Source organism: Miniopterus natalensis, chromosome 1 (genome assembly GCF_054644295.1).
Source record: "Miniopterus natalensis isolate mMinNat1 chromosome 1, mMinNat1.hap1, whole genome shotgun sequence".
NCBI lineage: Eukaryota > Metazoa > Chordata > Mammalia > Chiroptera > Miniopteridae > Miniopterus > Miniopterus natalensis.
The window spans coordinates 117,788,444-117,807,882 of NC_142081.1; the positions used below are offsets into that span (position 1 = coordinate 117,788,444).

Genomic DNA, 19,439 nt, shown 5'->3' on the forward strand with positions numbered 1-19,439 from the left:
TCACAATTAGTAAGAATATAATATGATGAACTGCTGTGCTTGTGGTATGAAAAAGGGCTTTGAAAGCAACTTTTCTATTTTGTTTTCATACAGAATGATCAAGATCTCACCATGTGAAGAAAAACAATGGCTACTGCAGGCAAATGGAATGAGGCAGGCACCCATTATTAAGCTTGTGAAGCTCACCTAAACACTAGAGCAAGGAAAGCGGACTTCAAAACCATTGTCAAGTTTGTGCTTATAAGTTTGTCTTATGTTGCATCCTATTTTCTTTGAATACTAGTAAATACAACTTTCTAATGAGCAAACACTATGGTTCAATATTTCTATAATATTGAACTTTTCTAAATATAAAACAAGGTTTTCTTTAACCCATAAAATTATCCCTCAAAAACAAGGCAATCCATATATTCAGGACCTCAGAAAGTCTCTCGAAGTACAGGAAGTTTCTCTTATTTGTTTTGAAAAAGAGATGTGCTATTTGGAAAAGATATGTTAACCTCAAACAACCTCAATCAATGGTAGGTTTTTAAAGAACTGGTAAAAGGAGGGCTACAATTTTTCTTACAAGGATAAAGCATTTTTTTCCTGAGAATATGTCCTCAAAGTTACAAGTGCTGGATGTTGGGAGTCTTTACAAGCAAGGCTTCAAAAAACCATGATCACCTTAAAAAGAAACATACTAAATCACTGTGTTGTGGACAGGTGGGATGGGGGGAATGTCCCAGTGTTATCAGAGTTGGCACTTGTCTCTTCAGAAAAGATTTCTAGTGAAAACATCAAGTGTGGATTCAAAAGTATTATATATTAACAATGTAAATGGATATGAACATGATGTGTTAGATGACTCAAAAAGTGATTTTATTAATGATGAAAATATATGTCAAAATATATGTAAATTGACTAAAATTACTTTATGAAGTGTGAGAGTAGAAATCAATATTTCTAAATTAATAAATAGTTCATAATTTTATATATGAATGTATAATTACATAATAAAATAAGTAGCTGCCTAACTTTACAATTTATAGCCCTAAAAAGTTGCATAAAAAAGTTAGCAATAAATGTTTTATAAATAGGATATCATGAAAATTGCAGATTACCTCATATTTTGGGTTCCTTGATTTTCAAGCTACTTTTATTGCATAGCATTGTATATGGAGAATTGAATAAGTGTCACTGGTGATCATTATTATAACAAATAGAAACTTCTGTTTTGCAAAAAGAAAGGTTAACTAAAATGAGCCTAAATTTAAACAAAAACAAAAATCGAAATCATGATTCCTAGTATCAGGCAAATTAAGTATTAAATAAGGCCATGACACCCAAACATTTTTCTGATCTATTTGTAGAGAGCAATCATAAAAGCAACCAACCAAAAATAGAAGTTATTCTTCCCCCTCTGCATTATTTAATTTACATGAGGTTAGTCAGTCCAGAAGGTATAATGAAACCCAAAAACATAGTTCTCTGTGTATATAATTTAAAAGCTTACATATCCCTACTATTGAGATGATGCAGAGCCCTAGCTGGTTTAGTGAAGTGGTTAGAGCGCTGGCCTGCAAACTGAAGGTTTGATTCTGGACAAGGGCACGTTGGCCCCGCTCAGGGCACATGCAGGATGCAACCAATCAATGTGTCTCTCTCACATTGATGTTTCTCTCTCTCCCCCAACCCCTTCCACTTTCTGAAAAGCAATGAAAAAATATATATCTCCTAGGGTGGGGATGAAGACAATGCAGAGGAAGGCATGAAATATTCCTGTTCAAACGCCATGGCTAGTGGCATATTATAGATGTGTGGGGCAGGGTTAGGGATTTGGTTCTTCAAGCACGGTAACTTCAAGTTTGGCTTGCCTAACTTTATCTGAAAATAAAGTCATTTACTTAGCTTCAGAATACATACCTCTAAGTAGTCTGTGGAGCAGTTTATGTAATGTTCCAATTCAAATTCTAAAAACGTGTAATTCACAGTGTTGCCAGTTGTTGCTTGGATGGTCCAGTTGCAACGCTGGTTGTGAGAATAGGGATTTGGATAATGTATACTCTCTAAGATGCCATAGGTTCGATTCACAATCATCACGTTCTCACATGCTGGAAAAAATAACCATGATTGTTAAGAACCACTCTCAAATATACCAAAATTGCTCCAAGATGTGTGTGAGATTTCCTTTAAAAAATTTAGTTTTAAGGAAGGACACACACACACACACACACACACATATATATCTATATATCTATATCTATCTATCATCTATCTATATATTTGGTATAGCATTTTTATAGTGAAAGAGTCTCCATTTAGAACAAATGTAAAATGATTGAGTGAATTCACCAACTTGAAAGTGTCATGAAAATTGCCTGTGTCAGAATGGGCATCCAAGTCCTGTGAACTGTGGAAAGCCAAATAGCTTAGCACTAGTCAGAGATCTGTTTGTTTAGAGAAGTGTATTAAACATTCTATGCTTCTGTTTTTCTAACTTTAACATTTGGAAGGGACAGAAATCTTGACCTTTAAATTCAACAGTTTAAAAACACAAAGTTCTATGTGAATGCTAAAAACGAATAATAGCATGGCTTTGTTGAATTCAAAAGTCAGCATGTAACCCATGACAAAGGCTCTGTTATCCCCCTAGTTAGTCATCAGGAAGTACCCAGCGAATAGAGGGAATGTACAGGATTGGAAGAAAAATGAAAATCTTAAATTTTTTTAAAAGCCTTCAATCCAAGGGTGGCATTTTCTTCAACTTAGTTTTCAACAAAACTATACTAGGTACCTCTGGAGGGGGTATGGCTTGTGCTGGGCGTCAGTGCCAATTTCAGTCACCTAATGACTTAAAGGCGTACGCGCGCCTTTTCTCAAGTCTTTCTTATATTATTTGTATGGCGTGCAATATAGGAGAATGGGAAAATAAATGTTATATTGAAAAGTTGTCTCTGAAGAACATGGTTCATACATGCATTTCTACCACAGGACTGTCTCCTGGCAGGTGGCTGGAATACTGTTTATAAACTTTGGTTTGAAAAGTATACACTTGCGGCTCTTCAGAAATCTTCCTTTGCTAGAGCAGGGGAGTACTCAAACTATTTCTCTTGGAATATTTTTAGGTAATATTTTTGTCCACACAGGATTTCTAAAGAATGATTTTGTGATTTTAGGTGCCTGCAAGAAGTTACACCTATTAGGCAGACAGGCATCGTGTGCCTCAATGACGACAAAACAGGGCAGAGGAAAATATGGTCCATTAAACCATGTGAGCTGTTCTCAGTGCTCAAAAATTATACTATCTGCCAAATGGCAAATGATATGGAAAATCTCACTGGTTACTTCTGATTTTTACCTTTAAGCACCCATGTGCACTAAATTACTCCTTTAGTGTTCTGAAATTATGGGAGAGAGTAAAATATCATAGAAATAAAAGTAACTGAGAAACATATTAGCACAGCAATAATAAAATTAGAGAAAGGATTATGTGCTCAACCAAATGGATATATCCCTGCTGGGATTTGGGAGGGCTTTTCATGCACTAATGATGAATTTCTGAAGAACAAAGCTACATGTCATTAAAACTCAGTATTCAAAACCATCTAGAGTTCAGCCTAACCCTAGATATAAGTGAATACGAATCTTTAAATTCACACATAATCAAAGTTAAACATTAACTATACTCTCAACTAATCCAAAGTATATTCAGATCATGATTTTGTGACTTTCAATTCTATTTTTAGATAATTGTGTCAAAATTATGGATAAACTTAGATTTAGTGGGGCAAATGGTACTTTCAAAAATACAAGTAGCCTTGGCCAGTTTTGCTCAGTGGTTAGAGCATTGGCTTGCGGGTTGCAAGTTCGATTCCTGGTCAAGGGCATGCACCTCAGTTGCAGGTTCATTCCCTTCCCCAGTGGGAGGTGCGTTTGGGAGGCAACCAGTCGATGTGTCTCTCTTACATGGATGTTTCTCTCTCTCTCTTTCTCTCTCCCGCCTCCTCCCTCCCTTCCACTCTCTTTAAAGATCAATGGAAAAAATATCCTCCTGTGAGGATTAAAAAAACAACAACACACACAAAAAAACACAAGTCAAGTGTTTATTAAATAACATAAACTTAAGAAAACTTTGTCAAATGTCCATTTTGAAGCTAACTTTAGAAAGCATTTAATTCTAGAGCTAGAAGGGAGCTTTCACAATCACCTAATTTAATCTCCTTTCTTTAGGAGAAAAAATATCATGGAACCCCAGAGAAGAAAAGTGATCTTCCCAGGCCAGACAAGCCCCTGGGCCCCTGGACTTTCTGTGTGATGCTCCTTTAATTCCAGGTTGCCTAATAGGAAAGCAGGTTTTAAAATGGCATCTCTACAAAGACCAGATTTTCCCACAGTAAAGAACGTGCTTATTCCATGTTTGGCTCACAAGGACCATAGTTTCCTGTAATAAAATTAAGGTAGCTTCTGAAGTACAAGACAAAAAAAAAATTGTGTGGAGTATACTACGTACAGTGGAATAATTAGAAGATCATAATGTTTGATACTAATGCAAATCCATTAGCTGTTAACCGGTTACACTGATCTTTAGCTGAATTGCAACTATTTCAGCATATTAAATACGCTCCTAAGTTTCTATAGCTTACCACATGCTTTAGTTAAATGATAAATTTAATGCATAACCATTTCTCCCTCCAATAGAGTTAAATTTTTCTCAATAAGGAGATAAGATTTATTTTAATGGCTTATACTTATTTCAGTTTGTTTCATTCATCAAAAGATTGAAGATCTACTACAGGCATCAAGCAGCCAGTGTACATACTTACTCTGCCGGTATTTGGCCAGGAAGCCACCTCCTTGTTGACCTTCATCTGTCCTCAGTTTTAAAAACATGCTGTCTCCACTCGAACGAATCGGAGGCGGTTTCTCATTTCCACAAAGCTGAGTTAGCAGATGAGAGCTGGTACTTGGGCCATCATATACCTTTAATAAAACATTTTAAATGTCAAACGATTACGGCTATAAACATTATGTAAAGGCCTCTGTAATCCTAAAGAACTGGAAAGGGAATTCATATATGACATAACGAAAAGATAACCCTGAATCAAAATATCTTTAAAAATTACATTTAAATGTGTATAAACTTAGGCCATGAACTCAGGCCATTTAGCCATGGCTGTGTATAGCTGTAAAGTTGTGAACCCAGGCTGAAATCTGAAGATTGAAACTAAAAGACTAATACATATTTTTGAGACCATAGCTGTTATCAGTAGTCTTCCTTGCTTTTTATTTCATAGCTTATAATTTATGACAAGTTAATACATTTTTAAATTTAGATTGTGTTTTAATGGAAAAGGCTGAATAGCTGGCACTATAAAAAGTCGTATTTGGAGGACTTCAATTATCATCTCTAAATCACCAATGTAGTCCTCTAAATTGCTATTTTGCACTGCAGATATAGAAAGTACAGAGACAATAATTATGATAAATCTCATAACCCCTTTTCAGTAGGCTTTCAATCATATCTTAATTGTCCATATTTCATATATTTTAATATTTAGTGTATATATAGTTCCTTCAATATATGTTAATATTATATAAATACCAAGTCATTCAGTAATACATGATATACTTAGAAGGCAAGTCATTTCCTTTTCTTTTAATTTTTTATTTTGTTTAAAATGTTTATGTGGATGTTTTGTTTAAATGTTTCCCTTTCTCAAATCTCAAAAACAAAAATAAATTCATTTATGACTGTGGGGCAAGGAGGAAGCAGTGAATGACACAACTGAAACTTCATACATACAGCCAGATAATCTAAAGTGCAGTTTGGATGGTGCTCCAAGTGAAAGTCTTCAAACTCCAGTTCAAACGGGCTGCCGTGGCTGGCTTTCAGCCCCCAGTAGCATTCGGAGCTGTGGTAATAGGGCATCGGGTAGTTGGGAGATGTGAACGTGCCAGTGGGAGTGGTGAGATTGCCCCCACAACCTACAGGAGACAGAGATGGAATGATGCGTAGCCTAGTCAGATTGAATCTTGTCTATATCTAACTGGTGTTACTATTACTCCCCTTTAATCCAAGATGCAAAACAACTACATCATCAATGAGTAGCTAGCCCAGAATCTTAATTCATGTCAGTGTACTTTCCTTTTCCTAACCAAGATGACCAGTTTGATGAAATATACCAGGGAACCAGAACATTTTCTCCTACTTTGTCTTAAAAAAAAAAAAAAATGCTGCTATTAAGTCAGAAATATTTACAATGTTGAAGCTTATTACAAATAGTAATCACAAAACACAGATGGAAAAATAAAGATAAGAGTATGTCAATACATGAACCAAGAAACCAACCCAATTGGACTTGCCAAGTGTTGGGTAGCCTGGGGAGGGAGTGGGAGGGAGGTGGAGGGGATTAATGGAGAGGGTTAATGGATGGGGGGACATCTGTAATACTTTTAACAATAAAGATAAATTTTTTAAAAAGATAGTTTTTTGCTATTTACCTGTTAATGATCCATCCCAGTAAGCTGAGAATCCGGACCTTACGTCAGAGATATCACTCACAAATTGCAACCATAATTTGTTACTGTGAGAGATGATTCTTGGAGGTGGGTTTGAGCCGCAGTATTTTCCCAGGAGTGGGGAAGTTTCATACCCTCCATCTCTGTGACAAAAGATAGATGCGGACATTCACCAGGTTAGTGACAGTATTACTGTATAAACATTTAACATTATTTGAACTTTGAGATTGCAAACACATCAGTTTAAGTCAATCAATGTCTCTCAAAAATACTCTTAAAAACATCATTTTCAATTTATTAAGTAGTACTTGAATAATTTAATAAAGAACAACCATCATTTATGGTTGGCACAACATTTTATATAATAGATTGCAAACTGAGACGAAGTATTTAGTCTTCTCTTCAAATAAAGTGTCAGGCAAATGTCAGTGAACGCCAGATAAAGAAACCATAATTATTAAAAGTATAAACAAATGTTGCTTTATTTTACAGACACAACTTCAATATTTTTCTTCTAAAAATTTTTCTTCTAAGAAAATTTTCACAATTTAATATATCATATTTGACTTATATAGCAAATTTTTTAATTTAAATTTTATTTTTCCAACACCATTTGGCCCCCTATACCCTCCCTCTTCCACCTCCAACCCCCCTGTCACCCCCTCAATCACCACACTATTGTCCATGTCGATGAGTTTTCTCATTTTTTTCTTTTTATACCAAATGATTTCACTCATATGTGGAATCTAATGAACAAATTGAACTAACTATCGCAACAATTTTAAAATAATTTTTTCCTCAAGAACTTTTAGGGTCTTAATTCTAGTTTATAATCGGTAGCTTTTTTTTAAAAAAGGATTCACTCAATATAAAAGTACAGTGATTAACCACTGTAAAGTAAGACAATTATGTTATTTTAGCATGATATAGTACAATTGTGATTTATTTTTTTTAGTATCTTACTTCATATCACAAAATAAAATTTACTATAAAATAGTATAAGATTCCAGGCTTTTGAAATGCCAAATAAAATATTTAAAACAGGTGTATAACAAGTTGATTAGCCAAATTTAACTCAATTTAATGATCTGGAGAAATACAAGTAGATAAGCTAACTTACCTTTACTGCAAATACAAAATTTTAAACACATTCCTTCAAAGTAGCAAAGAATTAAAGAAAAAATGTCTTGCACTGAAATGGACAAGGCTAGGCTTTTATTATTTGAATACAAAAACTTTGTGAAAACCTTAAGATAAGGTTGCTATTGTAACACCATTTTATGATCTAATTAGACTAAATGGACAGTGAACAACCTAAAATTTAAATTGATTTTATATAAAGTAGATAGTCAACAATAACAAGCATCTAATTTCAAAGTGGTAGTACATTTGTTTACTCTGCCCAAATAAAATCTGGAGTTTATTTTCAAATATTCACAATAAAAGAATCACTTCAAAATAACCACAGAATCTTACACAATTTTCTGTTTTTCTTCTGGTAAGTCAAGCTCCAAATGACAAACTTTATGTCTTGTAAGAAAGAGCACTACAAGAAGTTTTATAATTTTTATGTTTTTTCCTTAACATTTCCAGGAAAAATTATGAATGAAAATAATGAAAAACATTACTATGAAATGAAGGTGCTCACCTGATTTCCACAAAATCTCCCATACATACTCCACCAATGGTCTCCTCCAAGGAGAAGTTCGTGAAGTGCAATGCAATCTGTTGGCTGGTTCCCACGGTGATCTTATAAATGCACTTCCAGTTGGTGGGGTAATTATTGGGGAAGTTTGGAGATGTGAACACACCAGATTCTTCTGTATAGTTTTTCAAGCATACTGTGAAAAGAAATAAACCACGAGAGAGAAAATAAAAAATACTACTCTAGGTTCATAAGACATTCAGTAATATACCTTTGATTAATTCGCACCAATGTATTTGATTTGTAATAGGCTGTTCTGGAATGTTCAAAGAGTAATTTTATTTCAAAATGAGATTTCTGAAATCTCAAAGGCAAAACAATTATTAATAGTAAACCTAAACTAAGTAGTGTAAATTTGTTATTTATATCGTAAGTGAACAAATTTTTATGTTCTTGGAAGTGTTATAATGTTTCTAATTTGTGCAAATTACCATGGACATTATAAATGAGACTCAACTACAGAAATCAGAGAGAGGACTTAGAAATAATTTAGTTCTGTTCTCCTTCTCATAGCTTCCTTTAAGTGGTTTTCACCAAAGCATGCATTTACAAGAAATGACAAAGCAGGTACCTTGGCCATGAGGTGAAAAATAGGAGATGAGACTCAGGATCAGAATGACCATTAATGCCCAGCTCAGACACTGACAAGCTATGCAACCTTGGACAAGTTACTTCACCTCTCTGAGCCTCATCTCTAAAACGGAGATGGTAACTATCTTTGAGTACATGCAAGGCTTAGAGATAACGCAACTAAAGGCTGTGGCACATAGTATGTACTCAATAAATGGTAGTAATCATCATTAGGTTTCAAAATAAACCAGAAAGGTGTAAAACAAACAGGGCATAAATTATGAGTAATAAATCAGATCACATAAAACATTTAGACAGTACTTAGACAATTTTATGTCTTAAATAAATATTAACTGTTCTACTTTAAGAGTTTTAACTTGACCTATTAAGCCCTTCAGACTCCATATTTACTGACCAACCCACTCAACCTCTATGCTCTCCAAATCTGAGATATTTCCCAAAGAAAATCTGGTTTCAATGCATTTTTAATGTGTTTTCAATTAAATCCAGTAATAACATAAATCAAGGGTCCAGGAGTAGACACAGATCTTCTACTGAAAGGTTTTAGGGGAAAATGCACTGAAGATGTCCTTTTTGCGCTCTCATTACCTAGAATATTTAATATTAAATAATTAAATAATTAAAATAATTGTAGTTTTATGAGTTTCACATATCTAACTTAATATGTCCATTTCTTGAAAAGCTTAGTAACCTCTCTTATCTAACTCTGAAGTCTGTACCCAATGTTCATGTTTTCTTCCCTTTACAGAATAAATGGCTCTTTTTAAAACAATATTAATACAGAGAAATGTTAATGCTAGGCTTTGGTTTCCTCTTATGCTTTGCAATAAGCACAAACAAGTAAAATTGAATGTATTCCCATAATCATGTGTTGGCATAATTCTTATTACATCAATAAAAATGCAAACATAAAAATGCCTTTTGTTTGTAACTTATGTTGTCAAAGGAAGATTCATATCCAGTGGCACTTCACCTCTTATGATAGTCTGACGGCATTTACAAAGAGATGAAAAAGAAAAGTATATTTCTTCCATCCACTATATTCAGCTGAGCTAGCAATGGAAAAGCACATCTCTGAAGATCAAAGACAACTATTGACAGGCCTCACATATCTTTCTTTCTGACCAACCTCAAAAAAAAAAAAAAAAGTTATTAAAGAAAAGAGAAAATACACAAATTTTCTCTGTGGACCATTACAAAATCACAAAACTATATCTTTCTAAAAATCACAATATATTTTTGCCTCCACTAAGCATTTTCAAGTAAGTTCCAGTAACAGCATTCAACTCTTTATGAAAGGGGAAAATCCAAAACACGGATAATCCTCCAACCCACAAAGCAATGACAATATCAGTCCCACACGATTTGGGGGACAGGAATAGGATAAAAGGGTCCAGCAGATTTTGAGAATGTCTCTTAGGGAGACCCTAGATTACAGGTAACAGCTCCACCACCTCCCTTTCTTTGCCTTATGCGATAAAGTGATAATCCAATTACATTAGGGACCAATCTACAAGTGGTGCTTCCTGAAATCTTCTTTTTTTTTTTTTTTAATATATCTTCACTGATTTCAGAGAGAGGAAAAGAGAGGGAGAGAGGGAGATAGAAACCTCAATGATGAGAGAGTCATCGATCGGCTGCAGCCCACAACCTGGGCATGTGCCCTGACCAGGAATCGAACCCCGATCACCTGGATCCTAGGCCGACGCTCAACCGCTGAGCCACGCCTAGCTGGGCCCTGAAATCATTTATGAGACGTTTTGTGTCTGCACGAATCCATACGAGCTCAGATTTTCTAGATATGTGTTAAATAATAGTCAAACCAGGAACTATCATCAGCTTCTATTGGCATATTTGGCTTAACATTCTTCAAAGTGAAGCTGTGAGGGAAGATAAACTTACAGGTTCAATGTCCCCCTTTAGGAAACACGAAGCCTCCCTAATCACAGTCTCACATTTTGCTCCACAATTAGCTGCTAGGCGAACGCAGGCCTGGCTTTCTATTCTCCCTGGAAGAAGATGGGTTCACATGAGATGGATGTAAGCTAGCTCACTGCAGCAGCCAGTGCCAGCCTGCACTTGGACGTCAGTCATCGTGTTTTACACCTGGCACAGCAATCGTGCTTCACGGCTACTGTGTGGAACATTCCCATAGAATGTCTCCTTTTATCTTCCCCAACTATGTGAAACAGCCAGTCACTGTAACATCCACTTTTTAGAGAGCTTTGGAGGCCGGTTCTGAGACTCCCGGAGGGTTAGTTCTAAAAGCACTTAGTTCAGACAGCCAAAGATAAAAGTTTGAACCCAGGTCCTCTCTTTCCAAATTCTGGGCTCTTTAACAATCTCTGGTTTCTCTGTGCAGGAAGAAATACCAACTCAGAGATGAGAGTGAGGAGAAGGCTGGGAACATCACGATTAGATGTTTTCTTGTTTTGTTCCCCACAAGAATTGGTTCTACTGGTATCACAGTGGTTTTAATACAAGCTAAATACAAACACAATTGTTAGGTATTCAGTCACATATCCTTCAAAACAACATGCCAAGATTGACCTTGAAGCAATTCTAAAAATGAAAACGTATCAAATATCTTCCTTAATAAACTCTAAGGACTCTATATATGAATGCAGAACGTTGAACTTGTCAATAACCACGTCAAATGTTGAGCTACGGACTGAACAGTAAAAAAAAATAATCTGATTTTAAAATTAAATATCTGCAGGTAAAAGCATGCAATTCCCCACGTCTGCTGTCTTTGTATTGTGCACAGAGTTTCAAGGCAAAGATTGTTTCTGGAGTCAGGAATTACCAGGGGTGGAGACGTGTGCGGCTGATTTATCACAGGCCTATGAGTCTTCTTTCTCGGTCGAGCCTTAGCTTCCTTGGGAGCAGGCCTAGGAACCAGTTTCCAGGGAACTGGATTCTAAAAGTCTGGTTCTGGATAAGAATTCCCACTGTAAAAACCTGTAAGCTTTCCATTGGCATCACCATAGCTCTTTGCAGCTAGAAGGGGTTTATTTTTTGCATTTTCCCAACCATTCCTTAAACAGCCTTCAGCATTTCTTTCTTTAACAGTCCTTGACATTGTGCCTTTGCTTTTTCTTGCAAATATTCTTTCCCCAGCTCCTCTGCTGCATTTCCCCCTCTTTCTTTCTTTCTTTCTTTTTTTTTTTTCTGTTCCCTTTCTTTCCCGGTCATTCTTTCTTGCAACCCATTCCTGGTGCTTTTCTTCAGCAATTATCTTTCTTTCCTCAGGTTCTTCCTTTTCTTGTCTTCCTCCCAGTGGTTGATTTCATGCCTCTGGCGCTCCCTGTGGCGGTGCCAGGCTGCCCTCTGGTAGGCAGGCCTGTTTCTGTTCTTGGTCACCCTGCCTGTCACCACCTGTGTGTCAACTGGGAAGCCCTGGGGGGCAGAGGGGAGACGTGGTGGGGTTGCAGCAGCTCAGGGCGGGGATGGTGAGCACAGTGCCACCACCTCCAGCTCCAGGCCTGCGGGGTCACCAGGAGGGTGGAGAAGCCCCAGGAAGCCCCGAGGCCTGGCCCTGCAGCCAGCCAGGACCCGGGTGTCAGAAGGGGGCCAAGCAGCCCCCCACCTCCACGCTGAGTTCAGACCAGAGAGCAGCAGCGGGGGCAGGACTAGACGGTTTTCTTTAGCATTTTCATCCTTAGGACTACGGTATTAAGTAATAAAAAGTCTGAATTTAAAAATATTAAAGTAATAATAACAACAATTAATAATAATAATAATAATAAGTCTGAGCTGGGAAAGTGCCAGGATACCCATATGTACAAAAGTATGAGAAAATACTGACCAATAAGAAAGTAAATCTTTAAAAGATCAGTAGACTTACTAAAAGCCATTTCCAGAGGGAAAAATATCTGAACATCTCACAACAGAAAATAGAGAATTCAAGGTGGATTGAAAGAACCAGGGAAGATTCCGACTTGCCCAAAGCATTCCAAGTCAGTGTCAAAGCCGGGGCTGGAAGCAAGACTTCTTTCTGACCTGTCTTCAGCCTCCTTTGGCCAAATCATGGGAAGTACTTTCCACCATGAGCAGTTACAGCCCTGTCCACAATTACATCTCAGTTGTAATTATGTATAGTAATTTATGTGCTAAGACTCGACTTTCAGGGTCTCTGAGGAACTACGCGATTTCATTAGAATTGTTTGAATAGCTTGATGAAAACCCACCCTAGACCTATTTGAATCAGAATTTCTGGGTGGGACCCTGATACCTAAAAACGTAACAAGAAAATCCCAACCTAAGTTTCTTATGAACAACAGAGTTTGGGAACACTGCTCTACTGGATTTAACTTTTAAAATAGAATCAGGCCTTGGCCAGTGTGGCTCAGTTGGTTGGAGCATTGTCCGGTGCACTGAAAGGTTGCTGGTTCTGTTGCTGATCAGGGCACATACCCAGGTTTTGGGTTCAATCCCCAGTGGGGGTGCATAGGGAGGCAATCAATTGATGTTTCTCTTTCTCCCTTCCTCTCTCTAATATCAATAAACATATCCTCTGGTGAAGATTAAAAAATAATAATAAAATAAAATAGAATCAGAACTCTATTCATTTCTTCTAAAGAAACATTCTTTTGTCCTTCTGGTTATCATTTCTTTTTTAAAAATATTTTTATTGCTTTTTAGAGAGAGGGGAAGGGAGAGGGAGAGAGGGAGAAACACTGATGTGAGAGCGAACCATTGGCTGCCTCCTGCACACCCCCTACCAAGGATCCAACTCACAACCCTAGGCAGGGAATTCAACTGGCAATCTTCTGGCTCCCAGGATGACGTCCAACCAACCAAGCCACACCAGCCATGGCTGGTTATCATTTCTGAGTTCTAGCTCTTAGATGCCTCCTCCAGGCACATTCCATGATGACTGATGAGAAACAGCACTAAACACACACCAGGGTGGGGTGAGGGGGTAGGTGGGAACTCTTAGCTGGGAACACGGAGACTGGGAAATCCCACTAGGGGCCACTTTTAACCCTACATTGCTGTGGTTCTGATACTTCCTGGCCATTTCCTCAGACAATTATAAAGCACTTCTCTTTTAAGAAAATAGGAAAGTCTACCACAGTTCTACCATAGCTGTGAACTGAATGTTACCAGCTACACAATGTGCAGTTCAACTAGAGCATTTCCAAAGCTAATCTAGACATGGTGAAACAAATAGATGGATGCTGGGACTGGATTGTTTGGGTTTTGTTCCTAAACCAACTAGCTGTGTATTCTTGGGAGTATAAATCCAATTCTTGACTTCAGTTTCCCTCACTTAAAAAATAAGGTAATTGGACTAGATTAGTGTTTCAAACTTTCTAACACTCCATAAAAATACATTTACATCAATCACACACGAATATTGTGAACAGGTTTCATGAAATAACATCTAACTTGGTATGATACACTCTGATACTTTCTATTCTATCCCATACTTTTAACAAATGTAGGTGTAAACCTAATAAGTTAATTTCATGGCCCACTAATGAGTCATGAATGTTTTAATGTTTGAAAAACATTGAACTAGGTGTTATATAGGTTTTCATCTCATGTTAAAATAGAAAATGCATCAGGTACATTTCTCAATGTTCTCTTTTAAAATTCTCTCTTGGTAGGATTATATTAATGTCTATGCAGTAGATGTTAATAGAATATAAAGTTACCATTTAAATTAGTAAAGTTAACTAATCAATTAAATTTGTAACAAGAAAATCCCAACCCAAGTTTCTTATGAACAGAAGAGTTTGGGAACACTACATTTCTGGATTTAATTTACAAATTAAATGAGCAAGTTAAGTATCTCTCAGAATTCAAATATTTCATACTTTAAATTAGCAAACATTTAGACAAGCAAAACTAGTCTTATGATCATTTACTCCACAAATCTTAAGAGTTTCTACCCTCAGACATTTTACTTGTTAGTTTTTTTGTTTCTATTTCCCCAGGCACATCTGGACAAAGGCAGAAACAGTGCTGAAGGAGGGAGTGAAAGCAATGACCAGAAGCCAATCTCCTTCCTCCCAAACACATACTTAGAGGCTGACATCATAGCCCCATGGCCTGCACTGCAGATGGAAATGGAACTGGATTTCACTCAGGAAATTTAACCTTTATCAGATAAAGACAGGAAAGACTTCAGCAGAGAAACTCACACCTGCTGTGCCAAGAACTAGAAATCAAGAACCAAAAGTTATCATTATTGCTCTGAAAATAACTTCTGCTAGAGCAATAAAATAGAATGAAGGCCAATGATTGAGCTTCCACTAATGCTTTTCTGTGATAGTTTTATTCTGCTGAAAGTAGAAAAAATAAGACAACTGAAAAAACGGTGTCCTAACACTGCCCTATTTCCAGGTGGGAACTCACTGGGACTCAGGTTGCCTGGAGGGCTCACCGGCTGCCTGGCTGTCACCAGCCCAACCCCCACAGCAGTCCCTTGGGCCAGTACAGTGCTTCCCTGAGCAAAAGAGCAGGCACTCAGTGAGCAGCCAGGCTTAGCCAAGGGGCGGAAAGTGAACACCCCCTGGCCTGTGATTTCAGCCCGATCTGGACCAGAGGCAAGCTAGTGTGCCGCCTCAGGATCCTCCTCTCTTTTATCACTTTATCAGTTTCCCTTTCTGTCCAGCTTGCTCCTTTTTTTTCTCATCTTATTTGTATTTTACCTGTATCTTATCTTTCTGGGGGGGAAAAAATTATTTGATTAGAATTTAACTTGAACACCCTCCCTGCCAGGTTATTTTGATTGCTCTTGATTCTTGCTGCACTAGATACTGCTTTACCAGCTAGTGTGGTATTAGCATAGCCGTTTTAGTCATTATGGAGACATGTCTTACTTTGCAGTGTTACAAAGATTTCGTTAACATTTTCAGGAGGCCCTGCCTACATCGTATGTTATCTAAGATGTAGCTAGTTTATTCATGCAGCCAATTCAGCTGTGCTCATATAGTTGATTAAATCCAGAAGACATCTCAAAGGTCATCAAATCCTATGCCTTAATTTTACAGATGAGAAAACTGTGGCCCAGAGAGTTCAAGTGACTTGTTCCAAATCCTAATCTAATATTCAGTGTGGTTCAGGCAAATATATGAGGCAGAAGAAACTACAGAAGTATGGAAAATTGTGTGCACACTGTGATTTCTTGAAACGTCAGTTTTGGTCATTGGATGTTAAGCACCTGAAAAAAGTCCAGTGAATACATTGATCGTATAACAAAACCTGTTTTAATCACTGAGGATTCAGTTTCCCTTGTACTTGGGCTGGATAATGAACCGTTTCCTAGAGAGGGAGCCGCAGGAGAGAAAGGTAGATGATTCTCTCCCACTCAGGGTTTTGAAGAGCTCTGAAGCCATGCTACCAAAACAGAGAATTTGAATTACTGCAGAGGACGGCAGTTTTGCCCGAAATGAAAGGTAGTGGACAACCACTCTGAGGAGAAATAAATGAGAAATTGGGTAGGGATTGTGAATGGGAGATTTAAAAAATTTTATTTATTTATTTATGGGAATGGGGGGCTTTAAAAGATGAGCACCTGGGGATCTCTGGGCACATGACTGTCAGAGGGAGCCCATCCTGGCGCTTTCTGAAGGGAGCATCCGTGAATGGCACCGTGCTTGTGGGTAATCCAGAGGCAGAGCCACGCTTGGGAAGTTCAGCATCTATCTACTATAGATTTACACTGGACAGTATTTTGCACCACTAAATCTCTTTCTAAATATAATGTAAAAGGAAAATCCAGACTCTCTAAAATGGTGTACATCCCAGGTAGGAACACAAACTTAAAAAAAAAAAAAAACATAACACTCTCCTAAACCCCACAGGCTTTGGGGTTGGGGCATCTCTGGTTTACACATTACCTCACAGGCCCCCCCTGGCAATGGATATTTGTTTCCTACGCTGCATTTACAAAGAGCAGAATAATGAAGAAAATTAAATAAAAGGAGAAATACAGTAAAGGTTATAAATGCTGAAAACGTTCAATTTCATTAAGTCAAATTTAGAAATGTCTATTTTGCCAAGAAATCTTCCATTTCATGCCATAGAATCCCATGTAAGAAGCCTTTCATTCTTAGTTGTTGCTGCTCTTTTCTAGTTTCTTAAAATACATATTTGGTCTCTTTGGTAGAAGAAATAGAATTTTATTTTGCTACAATTTAAAACTCATGGAAAAATTGTAAGAAATGGCTCCTGAATTCCTTTTACCCAGATTTACTACATATTTGCATGTAGCCCCCATTGCTTTCCCTCCCCACTCTGTCTCTCTCTCTGACTTGCTCACTCCTTTATTTTCTGAACCACTTAAGAGTACTTTGAAAACATTGCATGTCTTTAGCTCTGAAAATGTTTAATAGGTAGTTAGACAGACATGAGCAGAGCAAGGACAGTGGGCGAGGTACAGAAACTCACCAGGGCCAGAAGCTCTGGATGCCAAGCAAGGGGCAAAACTGGGAAAACAAGAACCTAACCTCCAGGGTAACTTATTTTCCTCTAGCATATTGCTAGTCACTCGGTTTGGACACCCTGACTTTTCATATTGCCAGTCATGTGGTTTAGACGCCCCTGAAGTTTTCCTCCCTAAAGATAACATCTAGGCCTCAATTGTATTTCAGCTCTAGGCCCAGAAAAGCAGCAAAACCAGACAAGTGGCTGTGGCTGCCTTAAGACCAGCTGTATTGACTAATGACCCCCTGTCCTGGCACCAACCAATCAGGGGAGACTAGGACCCCAAAAGAGCACACCTGGGAAGCTGATGAATATTCTATTGAGACCCGCCCCTGAGATCTCCCCTAAGATTCCCACCTGCAAGAAAGAGATAAATAGGCTCAGGACAAAGTACCTGGGGCACTTTCTCCACCAGGGGAGCACAACAGCACCATCTCCATCCCTCCAAGAGGACCCCATGAGACTTGCAGCAAGGGGAGTAATGGGCAGCAGCAGCTCCTCCAGGGCTTATTACCCCCTCAACCTATGTCCAAGGTCCCCTTCTGTCTCTGACTCCTCAGTGAGCCAAAAGCAGCCCAGCCGAGGCTCTCCTATTGCTTCTTCTATGCTCTTCCTTGTTTCACTGTCCCAAGTATATTTTTGCTGCGGCCAATAATGTGCTATATGATACTTTCTTTTCTACACTTTGTCTCTTGACTGACATCTTTCCCTCAAGAAGACAAGAACTATGGTCTTGTCGTCTCCCCAGTAACAAAAACATCGGTGTATAGTTCCTAAGAACAAAAACATTCTCTTACAAAACCACCTTCCAATTTTCAAGATTATAAAATTTTATCATTGATACAATACTCATTTAATCATTACCCTGTTTTTAATAAGGAAGACACTGAAGTCACTACATGTTATTCTAAATAGAGCTTTCATTGTGTGCCTCAGTTTGGGGGATGAAGTATTTCCAAAGTACTATTTTGTAATAAAGGAAACCAAATAGGCAAATGCTGTTTTGTTACCTGCTGATGCATTAGTTACTTCATAGTTTATTAAAAAGCCTTCATAAGCGAGGTCAGAGTCAGACACAAACACAAGCATTAATGAGTTGCTACTGCTGATAAGAGAGGGCGGGATCGATCTTCCACAATATCTATTTGAAACCAAAAAAGAACACAGGTTTAAAATATTTTAGTACACTTTAAATGATGTACCAAAATTAAGACATATAAAAAAATAATAACATCCCTATTACCCTTAAAAATACAAATATATTTTAGGCACCAAAACATTTACAAAATTGTAAATACCTTCCTACTCATGCTTCCCTAAAACAGTGTTATATGTGTGCCTAACTATATGACTTGTTGTGCATAAGTTTAATGAAATTAGAAATTACAAGCTATATTAGGTCACCAGATAGCATATTATCGAATTTGTTAACAGAAATGTAATAAACTTTCACAGCAAGAGCAACCATATATCATAAACACATAGAGCTCAGACTTGAGTCAGCTCCATCATTTACAGCCATTATGACTTTGAGCAGATCACTCAACCTTTATGCCTCAGTTTCCCCATCTCTGAACTGTGGATGATGATAGTAATTACTTCATAGGGTTGTTTTGAGAATTTTATGACTTAATATACTGTGTGTAAAGGACTTAAAATAGTGCCTAGAATAATAAGCCCTCTATAGGTAAAATCTATTATCTTTAGACAGCGGGTCTGTGCAGAGGTAAAAGTTTAATTAGTAAGCCATGTCAAATTTTTGCTGAATAAAAGTAATTTTACTCAGAAAAACTGTTCTAGTCATGCTAAAAGTAGAGTTGTGATAAAAGACATGCCATGAGCATTTTTCTAGAGAAACACCTGTAAGAAGGAGTGACTAGAAAATAGAAATCTCAAATCTACACATCATTGGTGAAATTAATCAAATGCAATGACTGGGAGGGAGGGAAATAGAAACCAGAATAAGAGAAAGTGTTGAATATGGAAAATTGATTAATTAATTTCTGAAGGAGGAAAAGAAAAAAAATTGGTGTATAATACTACTTCATTGTTAAAATAGATTTGAAATTTTGATCAAAATAAAATTGTATGAATTTTACTATTTTAAATCTCTTGTATATGCCCATGTCATCCACATTGGGCAAGATCATTAGAGTACTCTGTGCCATTCAGCAAAAAATGTGTATTTTTCAGTGATTATGTA

At 37.3% G+C, this 19,439-nt stretch overlaps 1 protein-coding gene across 1 annotated transcript in view; it reads right to left on the bottom strand.

The window, feature by feature from the left end:
• The window catches only part of CUBN (cubilin), a 256,784-nt gene that overhangs the window by 183,719 nt on the left and 53,626 nt on the right, over positions 1 to 19,439 (bottom strand). The window contains exons 22-27 of the mRNA XM_016213239.2: positions 18,247 to 18,377; positions 8,150 to 8,342; positions 6,484 to 6,644; positions 5,786 to 5,967; positions 4,806 to 4,962; positions 1,906 to 2,093 (exon numbers count right to left, since the gene is read on the bottom strand). Of these exons, the coding sequence (XP_016068725.2) occupies positions 1,906 to 2,093; positions 4,806 to 4,962; positions 5,786 to 5,967; positions 6,484 to 6,644; positions 8,150 to 8,342; positions 18,247 to 18,377 (1,012 nt within the window). The remainder of the gene's footprint in view (positions 1 to 1,905; positions 2,094 to 4,805; positions 4,963 to 5,785; positions 5,968 to 6,483; positions 6,645 to 8,149; positions 8,343 to 18,246; positions 18,378 to 19,439) is intronic.